We start from the raw sequence: 16,479 nt of genomic DNA on the forward strand, positions 1-16,479 counted from the left end.
AGGGCTTTTGAAAAGCTATGATCTCGAAGATGGTCTCAAACGGGCGGATTAAGGCAGACAGAGTTTGTGATATCATAAACCTAAATGACCAACCCAGTCAACTTGAGGAGTTGGGTTTTGGATCAGCTATGGGGTAATGGGTGCAAAAAAATAACTTCAAGGATTAGTTCGTTTGTAATTAATATACAGCGGTTGTATAGATTTAAATCCAAACAACTTTAAGGCATTCGTGATTACGTTTTTTTGGAAATAACCGGGAAATAACCATTCAGAAGTTGGAAACCATGTTGCATTACCCTGAATTACAGTATGGCATGGGGAGTAGGGCACAGTCAGGCAGTGTGTGAATGGGACTTAACCTGTGTGAGTCATATAAACACTACAAAAAGAAAGGGAGGAACACTTTAAATGATTTATTTCCTAATGCGTTCCCTTTGTTATTGTGGTCACTTCCCTCTCTCCCATTTTGAATATATAGTGATAAATATGTTGTTTTGACAGTTGGAGAACTATTTCAAAATGTTAAGCAAGTCATATAGATAGGTATATATATATTTTATAAATTTACTATTATAAACAAGTGCAGATCCACTATTAAAATGGTCTTAGAATGTATTGATTCTTTAAATCGTGTATTTGCTCTGAACTGGGCAGCTCAGCATCGTGGTAGATCAGCAAGGCAACTGCCCCCATCTCCATCTGAACTTACTCGTCGGGTTTAACGGCTTAAAATCAGATGAATGATCCGAAAGAGGACGAAGGTTTGAGGTTAAACCTGACAAGTGATGTTAGAAATTAACCTGTAAAAAAAAAAAAGAAAAAAAAAGCAATGCTTATTTTATTCGTTTAAATTCATACAGCTGTAACTAATGCTTTGAAAAAATATCACTTATGGCTTTAGACTTTTATAGTAATTTTATTTATATTTCTTGTGGCACATATAACAAAATTCTGACAGCAAGGAAGATACCTAGCTATGCTAGCCATAGCTAGCTGGCTAATTAGCTAGCTAGTTTCCCCAGCCAATTCCAGGATGTTGCAGTGTCACTAAAATATTTATTTATATTTAATTAGACGTCATATTATGCCAAAGTGATAAACTTTGTATTTTATTTAAATTCAAAAATCCCAGAGAAGGAAACCTTTAAACACGGAGTAACACGGGGTATTTTTCATAACTCTAGTTAATGTACTAGCACTGTGTTTCTACCAATGCTCGTTGAACTAATATTGTTTCATAGACATTGAACCACCATGGCCTCTAAGTTTTATCGAGGAAAGACAGATGTGAAATCCAGTCCTCAACTCGAGAATGAAGTCAGTAAACTTCGAAAAGAAAACGCGTATTTAAAAGAGACCCTTGATGAACTTGCTCGCCAGAAGGGGGAGCCATCCGACTTTGAAAACAACAAGGGCCTGTTAGAGGTAAATATCAGAGATTAAATCACTGTAAGATGTAATTTACGGACATGGTACCAATCCAGTATTGTGACATGTTTTAAGAACGTGACACATTTGTTTTATATACGTAGGTGTTCAGTTACACACACAGCTTGAATACTCTCCACAGAAAAGCATGAAAACAAATAGAATATTCAAGCGCAGATGCTCATGAGCTTATGGTCACTATGGCCAATGTGGAGCATTGTTAGAAGGTAGAATGTGCCCAGGATTGAGCTGTACATAAGTGGAACTGCGTTCTCTAGGGTGATGGATCTCCACCATTATGTGTAAGGTGAACTGGAGAGTTGATTGTCATCCAGACCTAATCTTCTTTCTTTTCTGTTTTTCTCCACCTTTAAAGCGAATCCTGACTTTGGAAACACTGAGGGAGAAAAATTCTCAGCAGATCCTGTCCAGAGATCAGGAAATTGTGTCTCTTAGGCAGCAGCTTCGACCGGACCGCGACAATGTTGTGGCCAGCTTGCAGGCCCAGTTGAACCAGCGGAGACTAGAATCAGAAGTGAGAGAGAAACTATTTCAGGGCCTTAAACGTGAGACAGAAGAAGTGAAGAACAAGTTAGCAGCCGTGTCGGCTAAATACCAGGAATTACAGTGCAGAGAGGTAGATATTTATCAGATACATTCATTCATTCATTGTCTGTAACCTCTTCTCCAATTCAGGGTCGCGGTGGGTTCGGAGCCTACCCGGAATCACTGGGCACAAGGTGGGAACACCTACGAACACTTTCGAGTCACCAACCCACCTAACAACGTGTGTTTTTTTAGACCGTGGGAGGAAACCCACACAGACACGGGGAGAACGCATCAAACAGCTCACAGACAGACACCAGGAGCAGGACTCCTACCCACAACCTACAGGTCCCTGGAGCTGTGTACCTGCTGCGCTATAGTGCTGCCCTTCGTTTCACAGATTGACCACAAGATGGCAGTATTTGTTCATTTTAATATGATAAACCCTGCTTGTCTTTTTATAAGGGAGGCTGTCATTGAAGGTTTACTCAATTAAAAGGAGACAAAACATGGATGCAGTTTGACCTTGAAGAATCTGAGCATTCGTTGTTCATGTTCATGTCACAATTCAATGCAACTGTAAAGACAAAGAGACACAAAGCTTCCAGTGAAATATCACAAATCAGGACCAGAATTCCAAATAATTATAACAATTATTGAAACCTTTCTTGAAGACAAATATAATCAGTGACATGCTCTATTCATTTTTGATTATGAATATTTAGATTTTTTTTACTGTGTTGTTGTTTTGAATATTTACTGTGGCAGGGTGGTATGTCTAATAATTTCAGTGTTGGATGAAGCTTATAAACCACAGTCTTAACTCTCTTAAATAAGAGTGGCGGTAATTCTGTGCGAGGTGAAAGATAGCAAAAAGGAAAATGGAAATCATTACCAAGTACTTCAGTCACATTCTTGACTGGGTGCCTTAGAACGTTTTGTTCATTATTTGTAGTTGTACATTTGTGCTGTGTATACGAAGAAGCTATTCCAGAAACTTGCATTCTTAGCTTCAGTTTCACAGCACAGAAGTCAGTCTGTGTAATCTAATACTGTTCTAAACTCAATGTTCCCAAATTAAACTTAGTACAAATAATTCCTTCTTTTGTAAATATATCATTTAAAGAGTTTATTTATCACAATGACAGTGTATTTATGTTCTGTGTGTACAAACGTTGATATACTCTATTAATGATTTGTAATTCCAATTTTCGGGAATTCCACTAATTCTTCCTTTTTATTTTTTTTTTAGAGCCGCATCACAGATGGTCGGACCGCCAGCAGGGATGCCACAGTGATCCAGGAACACCTGAAAGATGTGAGTGTGATGTCACATCTCCAAGGCGCCTCCTCACCATGGCAACAGTTTCCATCTCTTACATAATCACATTATCACAACATCGTGTTATGGTGTGACAGGAATGCATGATGCCTGTTGTATGAGCTTTTGGAGAGGAGACAGTGTTTTACAGGGTCTTTTTTTAGTTGTGCCTTTGCTTTTCTTTTTTTGCTCTTGAAAAAGGCCTTAGAGAAGAACCAGCAGTGGCTTGCTTATGATCAGCAGAGAGAGGCCTATGTGAAGGCAGTACTGGAAAGGATATACCAGCTGGAGCAGCAGCTGAATCAGGCAAATGAGGCCCTCCAGCAGAAAAACAAAGAGGCCAGTGCAGAAGGTCAATTGCAGGGCTTGTTGATTGTCAGATGCACTCCTGGTTAATAAGCTTTAAGTACTGTGGGCAGATCTACGCTATATGTCCAGCCGTTTGCAGCCACCCTTTATAATAAGTAAAATGAGCTATTTTAAGATGCAGATATAAATGTTTAATCATGCCCCCACTGGTTGTATAATTTGCACAAAAAAAGAAAGGAGGGAAATGGCACACTCTAGCAGCTGCTCATGAGCCCATGGTCATTATAAACAATGCAAAGCATCAGCTAGAGGGGTTAAAAACCCATAGTGGGCCACACTGTTATCTGCAGTAATGGAGGCCCATGAGTTGGAGTGATATTTGCGATCTAAAATTATTCAACATCAGTTTTGACCTTAGTAATGATCTTGTGACTGAATGGACATTGTTTATACTGCAATATAAGGAAGTTCTATCTACTAATACCTTCCTTTATAAAAATGTAATGTTGTGTTAGCATATGTCCATAAACATTTGATCATATAGTGTATTAAAGTTGTACATTACCGATAAACCACATTGAAAACCCAGAACTTTTAGAAAAGCAAAGATATTGTAGTTTTACACTCAACTTACAATTCAAACAGCTCCTAATACCCACTTTTGCAGGAAAGCAAACTATAGAGAAACAGCAGCACTTAGAAGAGCTTCTGCGCTCAACCAGTACTGAACTGGAGGCAGAAAGGGAGCGAGTGGCCCAAGGCAGGAGGCAGCTGAGTCAAATACAGCAACAGAATGAGGAGAGACATCGAGAGGCAGCAGAGATGAGGCAGCAGTTGCAGAAGGAGAGGAGGCAGTCAAGCGGGCGTATTGAACGTCTGTGTGCCGAGCTGGATGCTGTCAGTGCCAGGCTGGAAGAGGAGAGATTGAGGTCTGCGGAGCTTCTGAAACAGGTAGCAGACTGTCAAGAAATATCTTACTTCATGCATTCATTTTCTGTTAATGCTTCATCCTGGTCAGTGTCACGGTGGGCCAAGAGCCTACCAATCATTGGGCACAGAGCACTGATCTAGTTTCCAAATAGATTTTTATTGACCTGTTGTTTATTACAGAATTGACAAAACAACAACATAAGAAATTTAAAGAAATAATTAAGGGGCTACACTGAAGTTCCCATAGTCAAGCCTTTAGCTCCAGTGTAGCAGGTTTGTAGACACAAGGCTATGACTTATTATTTTGAGGTTTATTGATATTTTGTTTGCCACATACTTGAAGCATATTCTCTACAGTTATTCTGTTGTTTGAATGTGTCTGGAATTGGCCTAACATTATTGTCTTCAAGGTCAACCTCCTTCAGAAATCTTTGCTGAATCAGCATGAGGAGAAGAACCAAATGTCTGTTTTGGAGCGACAGGTAATTTTCTCAGTTAATGAATAAAACTCAAAGTAAATTCACACTTTTTAAATGTCAGCCAATCCACATTTTAATTTAAAGACAACAAGTTTCAATGCCTTCCAATACATGACTAACCTATCTCAATCATTGACCTTGCATTGGATTAAAACTACAGGGGTTGGACAATGAAACTGAAACACCTGGTTTTAGAGCACAATCATTTATTAGTATGGTATAGGGCCTTATTTTGCGGCCAATACAGCGTCAGTTCGTCTTGGGAATGACATATACAAGTCCTGCACAGTGGTCAGAGGGATTTTAAGCCATTCTTCTTGCAGGATAGTGGCCAGGTCTCTACGTGATGCTGGTGGAGGAAAACATTTCCTGACTCGCTCCTCCAAAACACCCCAAAGTGGCTCAATAATATGTAGATCTGGTGACTGTGCAGGCCATGGGAGATGTTCAACTTCACTTTAATGTTCATCAAACCAATCTTTCACCAGTCTTGCTGTGTATATTGGTGCATTGTCGTCCTGATACACGGCACCGCCTTCAGGATACAATGTTTGAAACATTGGATGCACATGGTCCTCCAGAATGGTTCGGTAGTCCTTGGCAGCCCATCTAGCACAACAGTATATGGGCCAAGGGAATGCCATGATACAGCAGCCCAAACCATCACTGATCCACCCCCATGCTTCACTCGGGGCATGCAACAGTCCGGTGGTACACTTCTCTGGGGCTTCTCCACACCGTAACTCTCCCGGATGTGGGGAAAACAGTAAAGGTGGACTCATCAGAGAACAATACATGTTTCACATTGTCCACAGCCCAAGATTTGCGCTCCTTGCACCATTGAAACCGATGTTTGGCATTAGCATGAGTGACCAAAGGTTTGGCTATAGCAGCCCGGCCGTGTATATTGACCCTGTGGAGCTGCCGTGGTTTTATGTTTTTTGGACACAATCCGGGTTAGCACCCGAACATCCCTTTCAGACAGCTTCCTCTTGCGTCCACAGTTTATCCTGTTGGATGTGTTTCGTACTTCTTGGTGGTACGCTGACATTACCCTGGATACCGTGGCTCTTGATACATCACCAAGACTTGCTGTCTTGGTCACAGATGACGTGCACCAGCAATTTGTCCTCTCTTGAACTCTGGTATGTCACCCATAATGTTGTGTGCATTGCAATATTTTGAGCAAAACTGTGCTCTTACCCTCTGCTAATTAACCCTTCACACTCTGCTCTTACTGGTGCAATGTGCAATTAATGAAGATTGGCCACCAGGCTGCTCCAATTTAGCCATGAAACCTCCCACACTAAAATGACAGGTGTTTCAGTTTTATTGTCTAAATCCTGTAACTCCTCAAAAGGGCGTGTTTTAACCATCACTCTCTACTGGCTTAAAATAGACTTATTTAAACCATTAAAGCCTAAAAGTAAGCTATAATTACTACTGAAGACTAAAACATTTACTGTGTCACCACATGCTGACGTCAGAGTGCTTTCCTAGTGGAAGATTTAGTAAAACAAGCAGTTAAAATAGAATAAGTAAAAAAAAAACTGAGCACACATTAATAACGAGTCCCCCGACCACGTCTCAAAAATGCAAAAAAAATGAGTCTTATTTTAAGTCTAAATTTGAAGCTAGAGCTACATTCTATCCTTTATTTCTACAACAAGAAAATAATTATTTATTTGCCCACCCACAGATTCAGATGTCTGCCAAAGATCTGGAGGATGAGAAGCGTGATAATCAGCATCTCCAACGGCAGCTTCACAAAATTCTGAAGGAGCTGCGAAAAGCCAAGGACAAAGTGGCAAGACTAGAATCTGAGGTAAGAAATGGACACAATTGCATCCACCCAATTCACCAAGACACGTATGAGTAAACTAGTGAGTCCTGTACTTTGTGAGCTGCAGAAATCACAGAGAGAGACTCCCTCATCCTGCCCTAAACTGGAGAAAGCGTCCAAGGAAAGTGAACAGATCTTCACCTCACCCACAAGAGCACACAGTCTGATGGATGAGAGCTTTCTGGAGTGTCCCAATTGCAGAACTCAGTATCCCACTAGTCGCCATAGAGAGCTTCTTGTACATATTGACCAGTGCTTTGTTTAAACATTTGATTGCATTTTAAACACCAGATTATCTGCTAAAATGCTATTTAATATCAAATATATATCTGTCTGTTGGACACTGGAAAAATATTTGTTCTTCATATCGATGTTAACATGTTTTTTACTAATGCCCTAAACTTAAAGTTACTGTTGTGTAGTTGTACACATCTGGTGCAGTGTTTGTCAATTTTCAATGCAGTTTTATGCTCTATATCATCATTTGAGTTTAGAGTAAATTAAACAATATTTCATTACTTAGTTGTGTTCCTTCTTCATATCCATTAAGAGCCATTTAAAGTTATTAAGCAGCAGGTAGTGTCGCAGTTACACAGCTTCAGGGACCTGGAGGTTGTGGGTTCGATTCCCGCTCCGGGTGTCTGTGAGGAGTTGGTGTGTTCTCCCTGTGTCCACGTGGGTTTCCTCCAGGTGCCCCAGTTTCCTCCCACAGTCCAAAAACACACGTTGGTAGGTGGATTGGCGACTCAAAAGTGTCCATAGGTGTGAGTGTGTGTCGCCCTGTGAAGGACTGGCGCCCCCTCCAGGGTGTATTCCCACCTTGCGCCTAATGATTCCAAGTAGGCTCTGGACCCACCACGACCCTGAACTGGATAAGCAGTTACAGATAATGAATGATTGAATGAAAGGCTTTGTCCCACATTATTTAAGATCAGTAATGAGAGCCAGAAGAGGATTCTGGTCATTTAAAACCTAAAGATGTTAGTTAACACCTTACGAACCTTACGAAGCATATTGTTTCAACGGTGCCATAGCGAAGAATGTTTGTAAATGAGGCATGAGATCCTGAACCTTTTAAAGGTATTAAAGGGGCTTCACGTGATGTAAAGGTTTTATAACAAGGTTTATTCCTTATGTATTTCACTAAAAAGATGGGTTTCAAATTTCTGAATACAGCTAGGACATTAAGGGCTATGAAAACTCAGTTAGCAGTACGATAATAAATGGATCTTGTGCAAATACACCTTGTAAATATTCAAGGGGTACAGTAATGTATTTACCCAACTCTAGTAGAAGCCATGTCTCTGTTGCCAGGGAGTGGCTTGCTTTATTACAACGAGGAGATAGAAAGATTGATAATGAATCAAACAAACAGATTTGTATTCCTGTCTGTAAACTTAGCCATCTGGATACGGAGCTGAAAATAAGGAAACAGAACGTGATAAATTATGGCAGTTGAGGATAAAAAGGGTGGAGTTATACTAATAAGGATGGTGTTTGACTCCACAAAAGATCCCAGCATCAAAATGCTACTCCCAAGGATGCTACTGCTCTCAACAGAACTGAGGCCCCGTTCCATCCTTCCCCATGTGTACAACGTCTCCCACTTTTCTTTCTTCTCTGAACTCCAGGACACTCACTGGTCAGTGACCATGGTAGAGACTTTGTTTCAGACAGCAATTTTTCTGGTTTCGGTGGTCAGCAACATCAGTGCGTTTACACTCGTTCTCCATGAACAGAGGCTTGTCGACAACAAACTCTTTACCCTGAACCTCTTCCTGGCAGACCTACTCTTTGTCAGCACCATTCCTTTGATCATCACTGTGAGGTGGACCAAGGAGTGGAGACTTGGCTCCACTGCCTGTCAAATTGCCATGTACTTTATCTGCATGAGTGGCAGTGTGACCATCATCACGCTGGCTGCCATCAGTGTAGAGAGACTGCTGGCCATACTGAGGATGGAGACTACACCTAGCCTGAACCTCAAAAAGGCATCTGGAGTGTTGCTGCTTATCTGGCTCCTCACCGTCATTGCGATGTTACCTGTGTCTCTGTTCTCCAGAGTGGTGACCGTCATCTCTCACGAACAGGTTAATATTTTGTGTTTTTTCATACTAATAATAACTAATACGTTATTTACTCTAAGGCACAAGCCTCAATGACTAAACAGAATATAACTCTGTATTTTTTAGTATTTACTGTGCTCACTGTTACAATACTGCTTCCATTCTTTTCAGGAGATATATTTTATCACAGAAATCTACAGGGTGTCCACATCTCTTTAAGTCTGCGTTTTCTGCTTCTCAATTTCCAAGTAATCTCACACACTCAGTGATGCTGAGGTGGGGGCTCTGTTTGGCAGTCTGCTTCTGACAGCACCAGTTTCAATGCTTTGTGCATTTTCTTCATTGTTGTCTCTTGCTTTTCAAAAGATACACATCCTTTTAGGCTCATAATCTCTGAGATGTCTTCTCACAGTGGAAGAAGGGACAAACATTTTTTCTTTTTTCAGATTTGATGAGCAACTCAAGCTTAATATACTCTCCAAAAGGAAAATCTTGTAGTGTTTATATGGTGGTGACAGCTATGGTATTCTACTAGGTCTTACACCATTGTTAGGAGTCCCATTTCTCAGCAAATTTTAAATAATTATGATCTCCAATTTTGGTGTAAGGCTGGCTCCAGTGACCTCACTCCGGGTAACTGTCTGTGAGGAGTTTGGTGTTCTCCCTGTGTCAGCATGGGTTTCCTCCATGTGCTCTGGTTTCCTCCCACGGTCCAAAAACACATGTTGGTAGGTGGGTTGACGACAAGTATCCATAGGTGTGTGTGTGTGAGTGCGTGTCACATTGTGAAGGGACTGGTGCCTCCTCCAGGGTGTGTTCCTGCCTTGCGCACAGTGATTCCAGGTAGGCGTTGAACCCACCGTGACCCTGAACCGGATAAGCGTTTATAGACAATGAATGAATAAATGAATGAATGAATTTTGGTCTAGATTTTATTTTCAGTTATTTTTCTTGAAGGGTCCACTTCCTTATGATGATCTTAAATGTACCTGGAAAAGAAATGACTTTAAGGCTTTGAAAGGAAATGTAATGAAAGGTGAAAATATTGCTGTTCTATATTTTATGCAGGTGTCAACAATGGTCAGTTAAGCAATACCTCTATGTATATATATATTTTAAATTTTCACAGAAGGAGATGCAGATATGTACCCTCATGTGGCCACACCTGAGGGGGGAAGTCATTTGGAACATTGCCTTCTTGGCATTGGGCTTCCTTCTGCCTGCTATTAGCATTGTGATCAGTTACAGCAAAATCCTTAAGGTAAGTAAGAACTGTATAGTACATTTCCTTCTGCTGATATGATTCATTGTGTCCACATCAAACATCTGTTTCCATTACATCTAAATTGCCCTCTTACAGAGCAGTTGTACGATACGGCCATTTATTTTGTTTAATGATGGATTTTAGATCATCACTGTGCCAAGCAAACAAACGAACAGACTATCCACACTTCTGGTCTTAGTGACGGACACAGCTATTATCCAGGCAGAGTGACAGGATTTTGTGTTGTTTTTTTTTTCAGGTTTATAAAGGTTAGAATTCGTGAAATATATGGCCTTTCATCTATTCTGAGAAATTGATATTTGGGGGGGGGGGGTCTAATATTAATAAGAAAACAATTTCCTAATCTTCTTTTAGAAACACATTTTAGTGAAGTGCTGAATTGTTGCTTTCCCTGTTCTAAATGCAGATAAGGAAGCACTCCAGAGAGAGGCTTCACGGCAGCGCTACAAAAAGTGGTTTCCAGGCTTGTCCAGTGTCTAAGCAAGACTACAAATTGTTCCGTACACTTCTCATCCTCATGCTGTCATTCTTTGTCATGTGGAGCCCTATCTTCATTTTTACTTTTCTTGTCCTCGTACGCAATTTACAAGTGAACATTCAGATCACCTCCACCATGTTCTTCTGGGTAGTGACCTTCACTATGACTAACTCAGCCCTTAACCCTGTCCTCTATAGCGTTTACCAGCTGAGGCACAGTTGGCAAAAGCTTTGCTGTGCCAAGGAGGTCGCAGCAGGTCAAAGAGCTGCTGCTTCACAAATAGAAAAAAATAAATGCTAGAAAATACTGGCGTCATTTTGTTTCACAGTGGTAGACTGTAGTATACAGCATCCTTCATTTATTTCCAGCTTAATTAAATTATAGCACATAAGCACTAGTTATACATTTCAGAATATACCCTGTTTTGAAAGTAATAGTAGTCAAAGTAATATAAGCGGAAAAAATAAGCTCCACTTTTGCTTCAGATTTGGAAATATTCAGTGTTCCACTGGGAGATGACACTCAATGCTAATAGAATAAAATAAACCAAAAAACATAGTGACTAACATAGAACAAAATGTACACATCAAAGATGGAGCTAAAGTTCTCTGGAAGACAGACTGACCACAAAGCAGCCCAGACCTCAACATAACCGACTGTTTTGAGTATCACTTACAGAGTGACTAGCAGAACATTCCACCAATTTCTATGTGGAAAAAAATAGCCCTGAATCTTTCTCAGAAAAAACAAAACAAAAGATAGTCAGGACGGCCCTTAACTTTACGCTCTGCTGTGTGACGTTTTATATTTTCTTATATATACAGGGGGTCCTCGATTACGACGTTGATCCGTTCGTACGTCGCATCGTAAACCGATTTTCGGTGTAAGTCGGAACATACGTACATACTGTACGTAAATAACATACTGTAAGCACTTATCATATCCTAACATCTATCCTCTATATCCCCGAGCCGCGTAACCGTGTATTCTTCCGCCGCGCACACCAAACACGAAGTTCGCGTTACGACGTTTACGACGCAAGAACACTTAAGTCGAAACAAGTCTTTATACAGTAAATAGGAGATGTGTCGTAACCACGAAACATCGTAACTCGGGACTGAGGTAACGCGAGGACCTCCTGTATATGGATAGATTGCTCCCTGTAATTTGCCCACAGTGTCTATATTTACCAACTGTTAATGCAATTTCCTCCTTAATTATTAAAGGCAATAAATTGGATAAAACTATAAGCTGTAACAGAAACTGTGTCATCTGTGAGTTATTTGCATCCTGTAATTATTTGGAATTGAGCTGTGCTTATTAAAAATCTAACAAAGAAGGCCAAAGACAGTTAAAAATAAAAATACAGTCTGAACATACAGCTTTGCTGGTGGTGGTGACGGTGAGTGGAACAGACACAGCAGTGCTTTTCAGAGTTTTCAAAAGATTTGCAAGTGCTCATTATTATGAAGGTAATTTCACAGGATTTTGCCTTCAGCTGCAAAATGAATCTGAGAGGAGAAACACACGCTGGCCCAGATTTGCTTATAATCTTGTTGAGAAGGACATGGATATTCAACAATGTCTGTATAAATAGCACTTACAAGCTTTGCCAAGTCACGGACGCTCCAGATATGTTCTAAACTAAAGAACTTAATGAGGTTGCAGAAACAACCTGAGAAATCAGGGAATGCTTTAAAGACACCTTATGAACCCTGTTTCTGGAACCATTGTGATTTTTATTTTTGTAAAATGCAATGAAGTACAAATCTGTGAACTGTTATTTCACCAAATGTTTTTACAGACCACTGAGTAAATGCATTAAATATGTAACACAAAACACTATAATGATATCATTTTAATATTTGCTGTTACTCATCAGAAACGTTTGTGCTTGTCCTTAAAATAACTAAATTCACAGTTGTTTCCAGAATGCCAAAGAAAAGTTTGATAAGAATCCTAAGAGCTGTGGTCAGAAGGAACTCTAAGCTTATGTTATGATGATATATAATCATAAATGTACATACTTTAACCATTAATATCAATATATAAAAAAAATCAAAGTAGGACCAAAACTGAAGGGACACCCTTCTTAATTCTAGGTGTTTCCATGCACTTCCATTGCTAAAGACAGGTATCCAAATTCCATAGACAAATGTTGACAGCATCATAGGCTAAGGACTTTCAGCTTCGAGCTGCCAGAGGGTACTACTTTTCCAACAAATCAGTCAGTGAAATTTCAAAATTACTGTGAAATAAATACCTGTCAAAAACAACCCAACCACTCAGTGATCGGGACTGCCGAGGGCAGAAGTGCACAATCCATAAAAACTGTATCACTCTCAACAGACTTCCCAAACGCCTCTGGAATCAACATCAGCACAAGAACCCTGCACTGGGAGATTGATGTAATGGGTATCAGCACACAAACTTAAAACCACTCTGCACTTTTTTCCAAGTGTTGTGAAGTGGTGTAATGCATGCTGTGTTTGCCAGAAACGTTTGATTACAGGATGTTCACTGATAATATTTAATGATACTTAAATAATAGAAGAGAAGCTATGTTCTTTGTTTTTGTATCTCAGTCGTGCAGTGCAGGATAGTAAGGCGTGGTATGGACTGCAGCTTGCATGATTCGGTTCATTATTTTTACTGGGAACTCTCGGCTGTCGTGTGATCGTTGGAAACGTTTAAAAGCATGTTTGTGACTTTAATGGTGGTAATTTCCAAGGTTTCCTTTCAGTCTCTTACTTAGATGTTCCTGACTTGCTGAATGCTGCAACTTAAAACACAGCCTTGTATATTTCTAATGAATCAGTTATGACTGTTAAAGCTACAGGGGTAGGACAATGAAAGTGAAACACCTGGTTTTAGACCACAATAATTTATTAGTATGGTGCAGGGCCTCCTTTTGCGGCCAACACAGCGTCAGTTCGTCTTGGGAATGACATATATAAGTCCTGCACAGTGGTCAGAGGGATTTGAAGCCATTCTTCTTGCAGGATAGTGGCCAGGTCTCTACGTGATGCTGGTGGAGGAAAACGTTTCCTGACTCGCTCCTCCAAAACACCCCAAGGTGGCTCAATAATATTTAGATCTGGTGACTGTGCAGGCCATGGGAGATGTTCAACTTCACTTTAATGTTCATCAAACCAATCTTTCACCAGTCTTGCTGTGTGTATTGGTGCGTTGTCGTCCTGATACACGGCACCGCCTTCGGAATACAATGTTTGAACCATTGGATGCACATGGTCTTACTGGTGCAATGTGCAATTAATGAAGATTGGCCACCAGGCTGCTCCAATTTAGCCATGAAACCTCCCACACTACAATGACAGGTGTTTCAGTTTCATTGTCTAACCCCTGTGTATATTTCAAACCAGATTACATAAGGAACTATATTTCTGTTCCTTTTTTGGAAGACGGGAAACTGCAGAAATGTTATTCAGACATGGAATCCTTTGTCATGCCACTGCTTTTTGCCATTACATTTAGAAAACCAAGTAAGACCCGAGTGCAGACATCCTCTGGAAACATAAACAAGAAATATTGAATAAAACGTCTTAAAACACTTCTAGTATTTCAGTCATTAAGAACTTTAAATGGATTTAGAATACATTGTGGCGCAGCAGGTGGTGTCGCAGTCACACAGATTCAGGAACCTGGAGGTTATGGGTTCAAGTCCCACTCTGGGTGACTGTGAGGAGTTTGGCATGTTCTCCCTGTGTCCGCATGGGTTTCCTCCGGGTGCTCTGGATTCCTCCTACAGTCCAAAAACACTAGCTGGTAGGTGAATTGGATACTCAAAAGTGTCCATAGGTGTGAGTGTGTAAATGAATGTATGAGTGTGTGTTGCTCTGTGAAGGACTAGCGCCCCCTCCAGGGTGTGTTCTCACCTTGTGCCCAGTGATTCCACCGCGACCCTGAACTGGATAATTATCTAATCAAACTCTCCATGCTAATGGTAAACTCTTTTCAAATCAATATCTCTATTGTAATGTGATTATTCATGCGTATTCATTGGAAGTCTTGATTCTCTAATTATAGGAAAGGGTAAAATGGCATTGGCATTTGGCAAAATGGTTCATGGTTCATCTATAATGGAGAGGCATTGTCTTCAATTTAACAAGACCTTATTAGAAGATGAGGCGACAACTTGACATTTTACAGAGAATGGTGCAGTATTTTTACCTATCATTCCGTATCAGTGATCTAATCTAGAGTGTTCTCCCTAGAGCCTCAACATGTTCCAGAACCTGCTGAAGTGACAGTTTGAGAATGTGCAGCATCTGTTTGACGTAGCTGTTTTTGCCACTGACCTGGTTCTATACTTCTAGTGAGAGCTCTGCTCTTTATCCCTTCTTTATCCTTACAGGTTGAACCTTGTAAAGCACACAGTATTTGTTTTAAAACTGTTAAAATATGTCAGCTGCAAAACAATACATTTTTCCCCCATCATTCAGGAATAGAACACACTTCCAGAAGATCATTGATACAGCCGTGTTTATGGCAGATCAGATAAACTACATTTATAACAACCCCATTAGAAAGGAGGTTGTCATATAACATGTTCAATGATCAATGACATGTTTCTAGGTAAGGTTTCTCATTCTTGGTCAGGGCAATGATGATGAGTGCTAATCAACATAAAACCACTTTTCCAAAATAAAATATTTTTAAGGTTTTCATAAAACAATTCTTTAAAAAAGAAAAAAAAGGTAAAAACCACAAATGGAAAAACATTTATTATCTGTAACCCTTATCCAGTTCAGGGTCGCGGTGGGTCCAGAGCCTACCTGGAATCATTGGGCACAAGGTGGGAATACACCCTGGAGGGGGCACCAGTCCTTCACAGGGCAACACACACACACACTCACACCCACACCCACGGACACTTTTGAGTCACCAATCCACCTACCAACGTGTGTTTTTGGACTGTGGGAGGAAACCCACGGGGAGAACACACCAACTCCTCACAGACAGTCACCCGGAGCGGGAATCGAACCCACAACGCCAGTCCTTCACAGGGCAACACAGACACACACACATTCACTCACACCTACGGACACTTTCGAGTCGCCAATCCACCTGCAACGTGTGTTTTTGGACTGTGGGAGGAAACCGGAGCACCCGGAGGAAACCCACGCAGACACAGGGAGAACACACCAACTCCTCACAGACAGTCACCTGGAGCGGGAATCGAACCCACAACCTCCAGGCCCCTGGAGCTGTGTGACTGCGACACTACCTGCTGCTGCCACCGTGCCGCCCCACAAATCTTATCTAGTGTTCCGTTAACTGAAGTTACAGCAGATGTGATACCATCCTGGATGTTTTGGAGACACATACCTGTACCTCCACAAACAAACTGTTTAGAAATTTCCACTCAGAGATCCGTCTCAGGTTTAATGGGATGACAAACGACAGAGCAGACTGGAAGGCCTCGGCTAGTGTTCATGAGGCAAAGATGAAAGCTCTGTAGGAAACACAGAAGAAACTGGATGTCAATCCAATGTTTTTGACTCAGAACTATAGAAAGACCCAGAAAATATGCTTATTAGCTGAACCACAATTTTAACTGACTGAAGGCACAGCAATTTCCAAAGAGGGTTACATCACTGAATCTTTTCTGTAGCATCGCTTTCATTACTCCCCCAGGCAGGCCAGTAAAATACATAGTGCGCTTATTAGACCCATCAGCTTGACACATGGGGGGTGGGGAGGCTTTTCCTTAAGCCGTGGTGTTGGGGGTTGGGGAATACGCCCTAAATTTCTATACCTTCCTTTAACAATA

At 40.8% G+C, this 16,479-nt stretch overlaps 2 protein-coding genes across 7 annotated transcripts; both read left to right on the plus strand.

Annotated features, from left to right (window-relative positions):
- The first annotated feature begins 1 nt into the window (after position 1).
- On the plus strand, positions 2-7,330 carry LOC136687063 (centrosomal protein of 55 kDa-like). Of its 6 annotated transcripts, none has more exons than XM_066661266.1 (9): positions 2-133; positions 1,242-1,425; positions 1,805-2,065; positions 3,227-3,292; positions 3,497-3,647; positions 4,272-4,555; positions 4,945-5,016; positions 6,713-6,838; positions 6,924-7,330. In XM_066661266.1, the coding sequence occupies exons 2-9, from the start codon at positions 1,255-1,257 to the stop codon at positions 7,119-7,121; spliced, it is 1,329 nt and encodes a 442-aa protein (XP_066517363.1). In that variant the 5' UTR covers positions 2-133; positions 1,242-1,254; the 3' UTR covers positions 7,122-7,330. The 6 variants fall into 6 exon arrangements, with proteins under 6 accessions (XP_066517363.1, XP_066517368.1, XP_066517367.1 ...); XM_066661271.1 differs by having other exon boundaries at positions 30-62; XM_066661270.1 differs by lacking the exon at positions 2-133 and adding an exon at positions 257-363.
- A 1,016-nt stretch (positions 7,331-8,346) lies between these two features.
- LOC136674323 (free fatty acid receptor 4-like) lies at positions 8,347-15,065 on the plus strand. Its single transcript, XM_066650262.1, has 4 exons — positions 8,347-8,946; positions 10,052-10,183; positions 10,614-10,941; positions 15,061-15,065. The coding sequence occupies exons 1-4, from the start codon at positions 8,347-8,349 to the stop codon at positions 15,063-15,065; spliced, it is 1,065 nt and encodes a 354-aa protein (XP_066506359.1).
- Positions 15,066-16,479: the final 1,414 nt, after the last annotated feature.

This window comes from Hoplias malabaricus, chromosome 2 (genome assembly GCF_029633855.1).
Source record: "Hoplias malabaricus isolate fHopMal1 chromosome 2, fHopMal1.hap1, whole genome shotgun sequence".
NCBI lineage: Eukaryota > Metazoa > Chordata > Actinopteri > Characiformes > Erythrinidae > Hoplias > Hoplias malabaricus.

Excerpts from the sequence above, each read along its gene's own strand:
- LOC136687063 (XM_066661266.1), top strand. The coding sequence starts at position 1,255 with ATGGCCTCTAAGTTTTATCGAGGAAAGACAGATGTGAAATCCAGTCCT. Across the intron at positions 1,426-1,804 it reads ACAACAAGGGCCTGTTAGAG|CGAATCCTGACTTTGGAAAC; the intron begins GTAAATATCAGA and ends CCACCTTTAAAG. Across the intron at positions 4,556-4,944 it reads CTGCGGAGCTTCTGAAACAG|GTCAACCTCCTTCAGAAATC; the intron begins GTAGCAGACTGT and ends ATTGTCTTCAAG.
- LOC136674323 (XM_066650262.1), top strand. The coding sequence starts at position 8,347 with ATGGTGTTTGACTCCACAAAAGATCCCAGCATCAAAATGCTACTCCCA. Across the intron at positions 8,947-10,051 it reads CCGTCATCTCTCACGAACAG|AAGGAGATGCAGATATGTAC; the intron begins GTTAATATTTTG and ends AAATTTTCACAG. Across the intron at positions 10,184-10,613 it reads GTTACAGCAAAATCCTTAAG|ATAAGGAAGCACTCCAGAGA; the intron begins GTAAGTAAGAAC and ends TTCTAAATGCAG.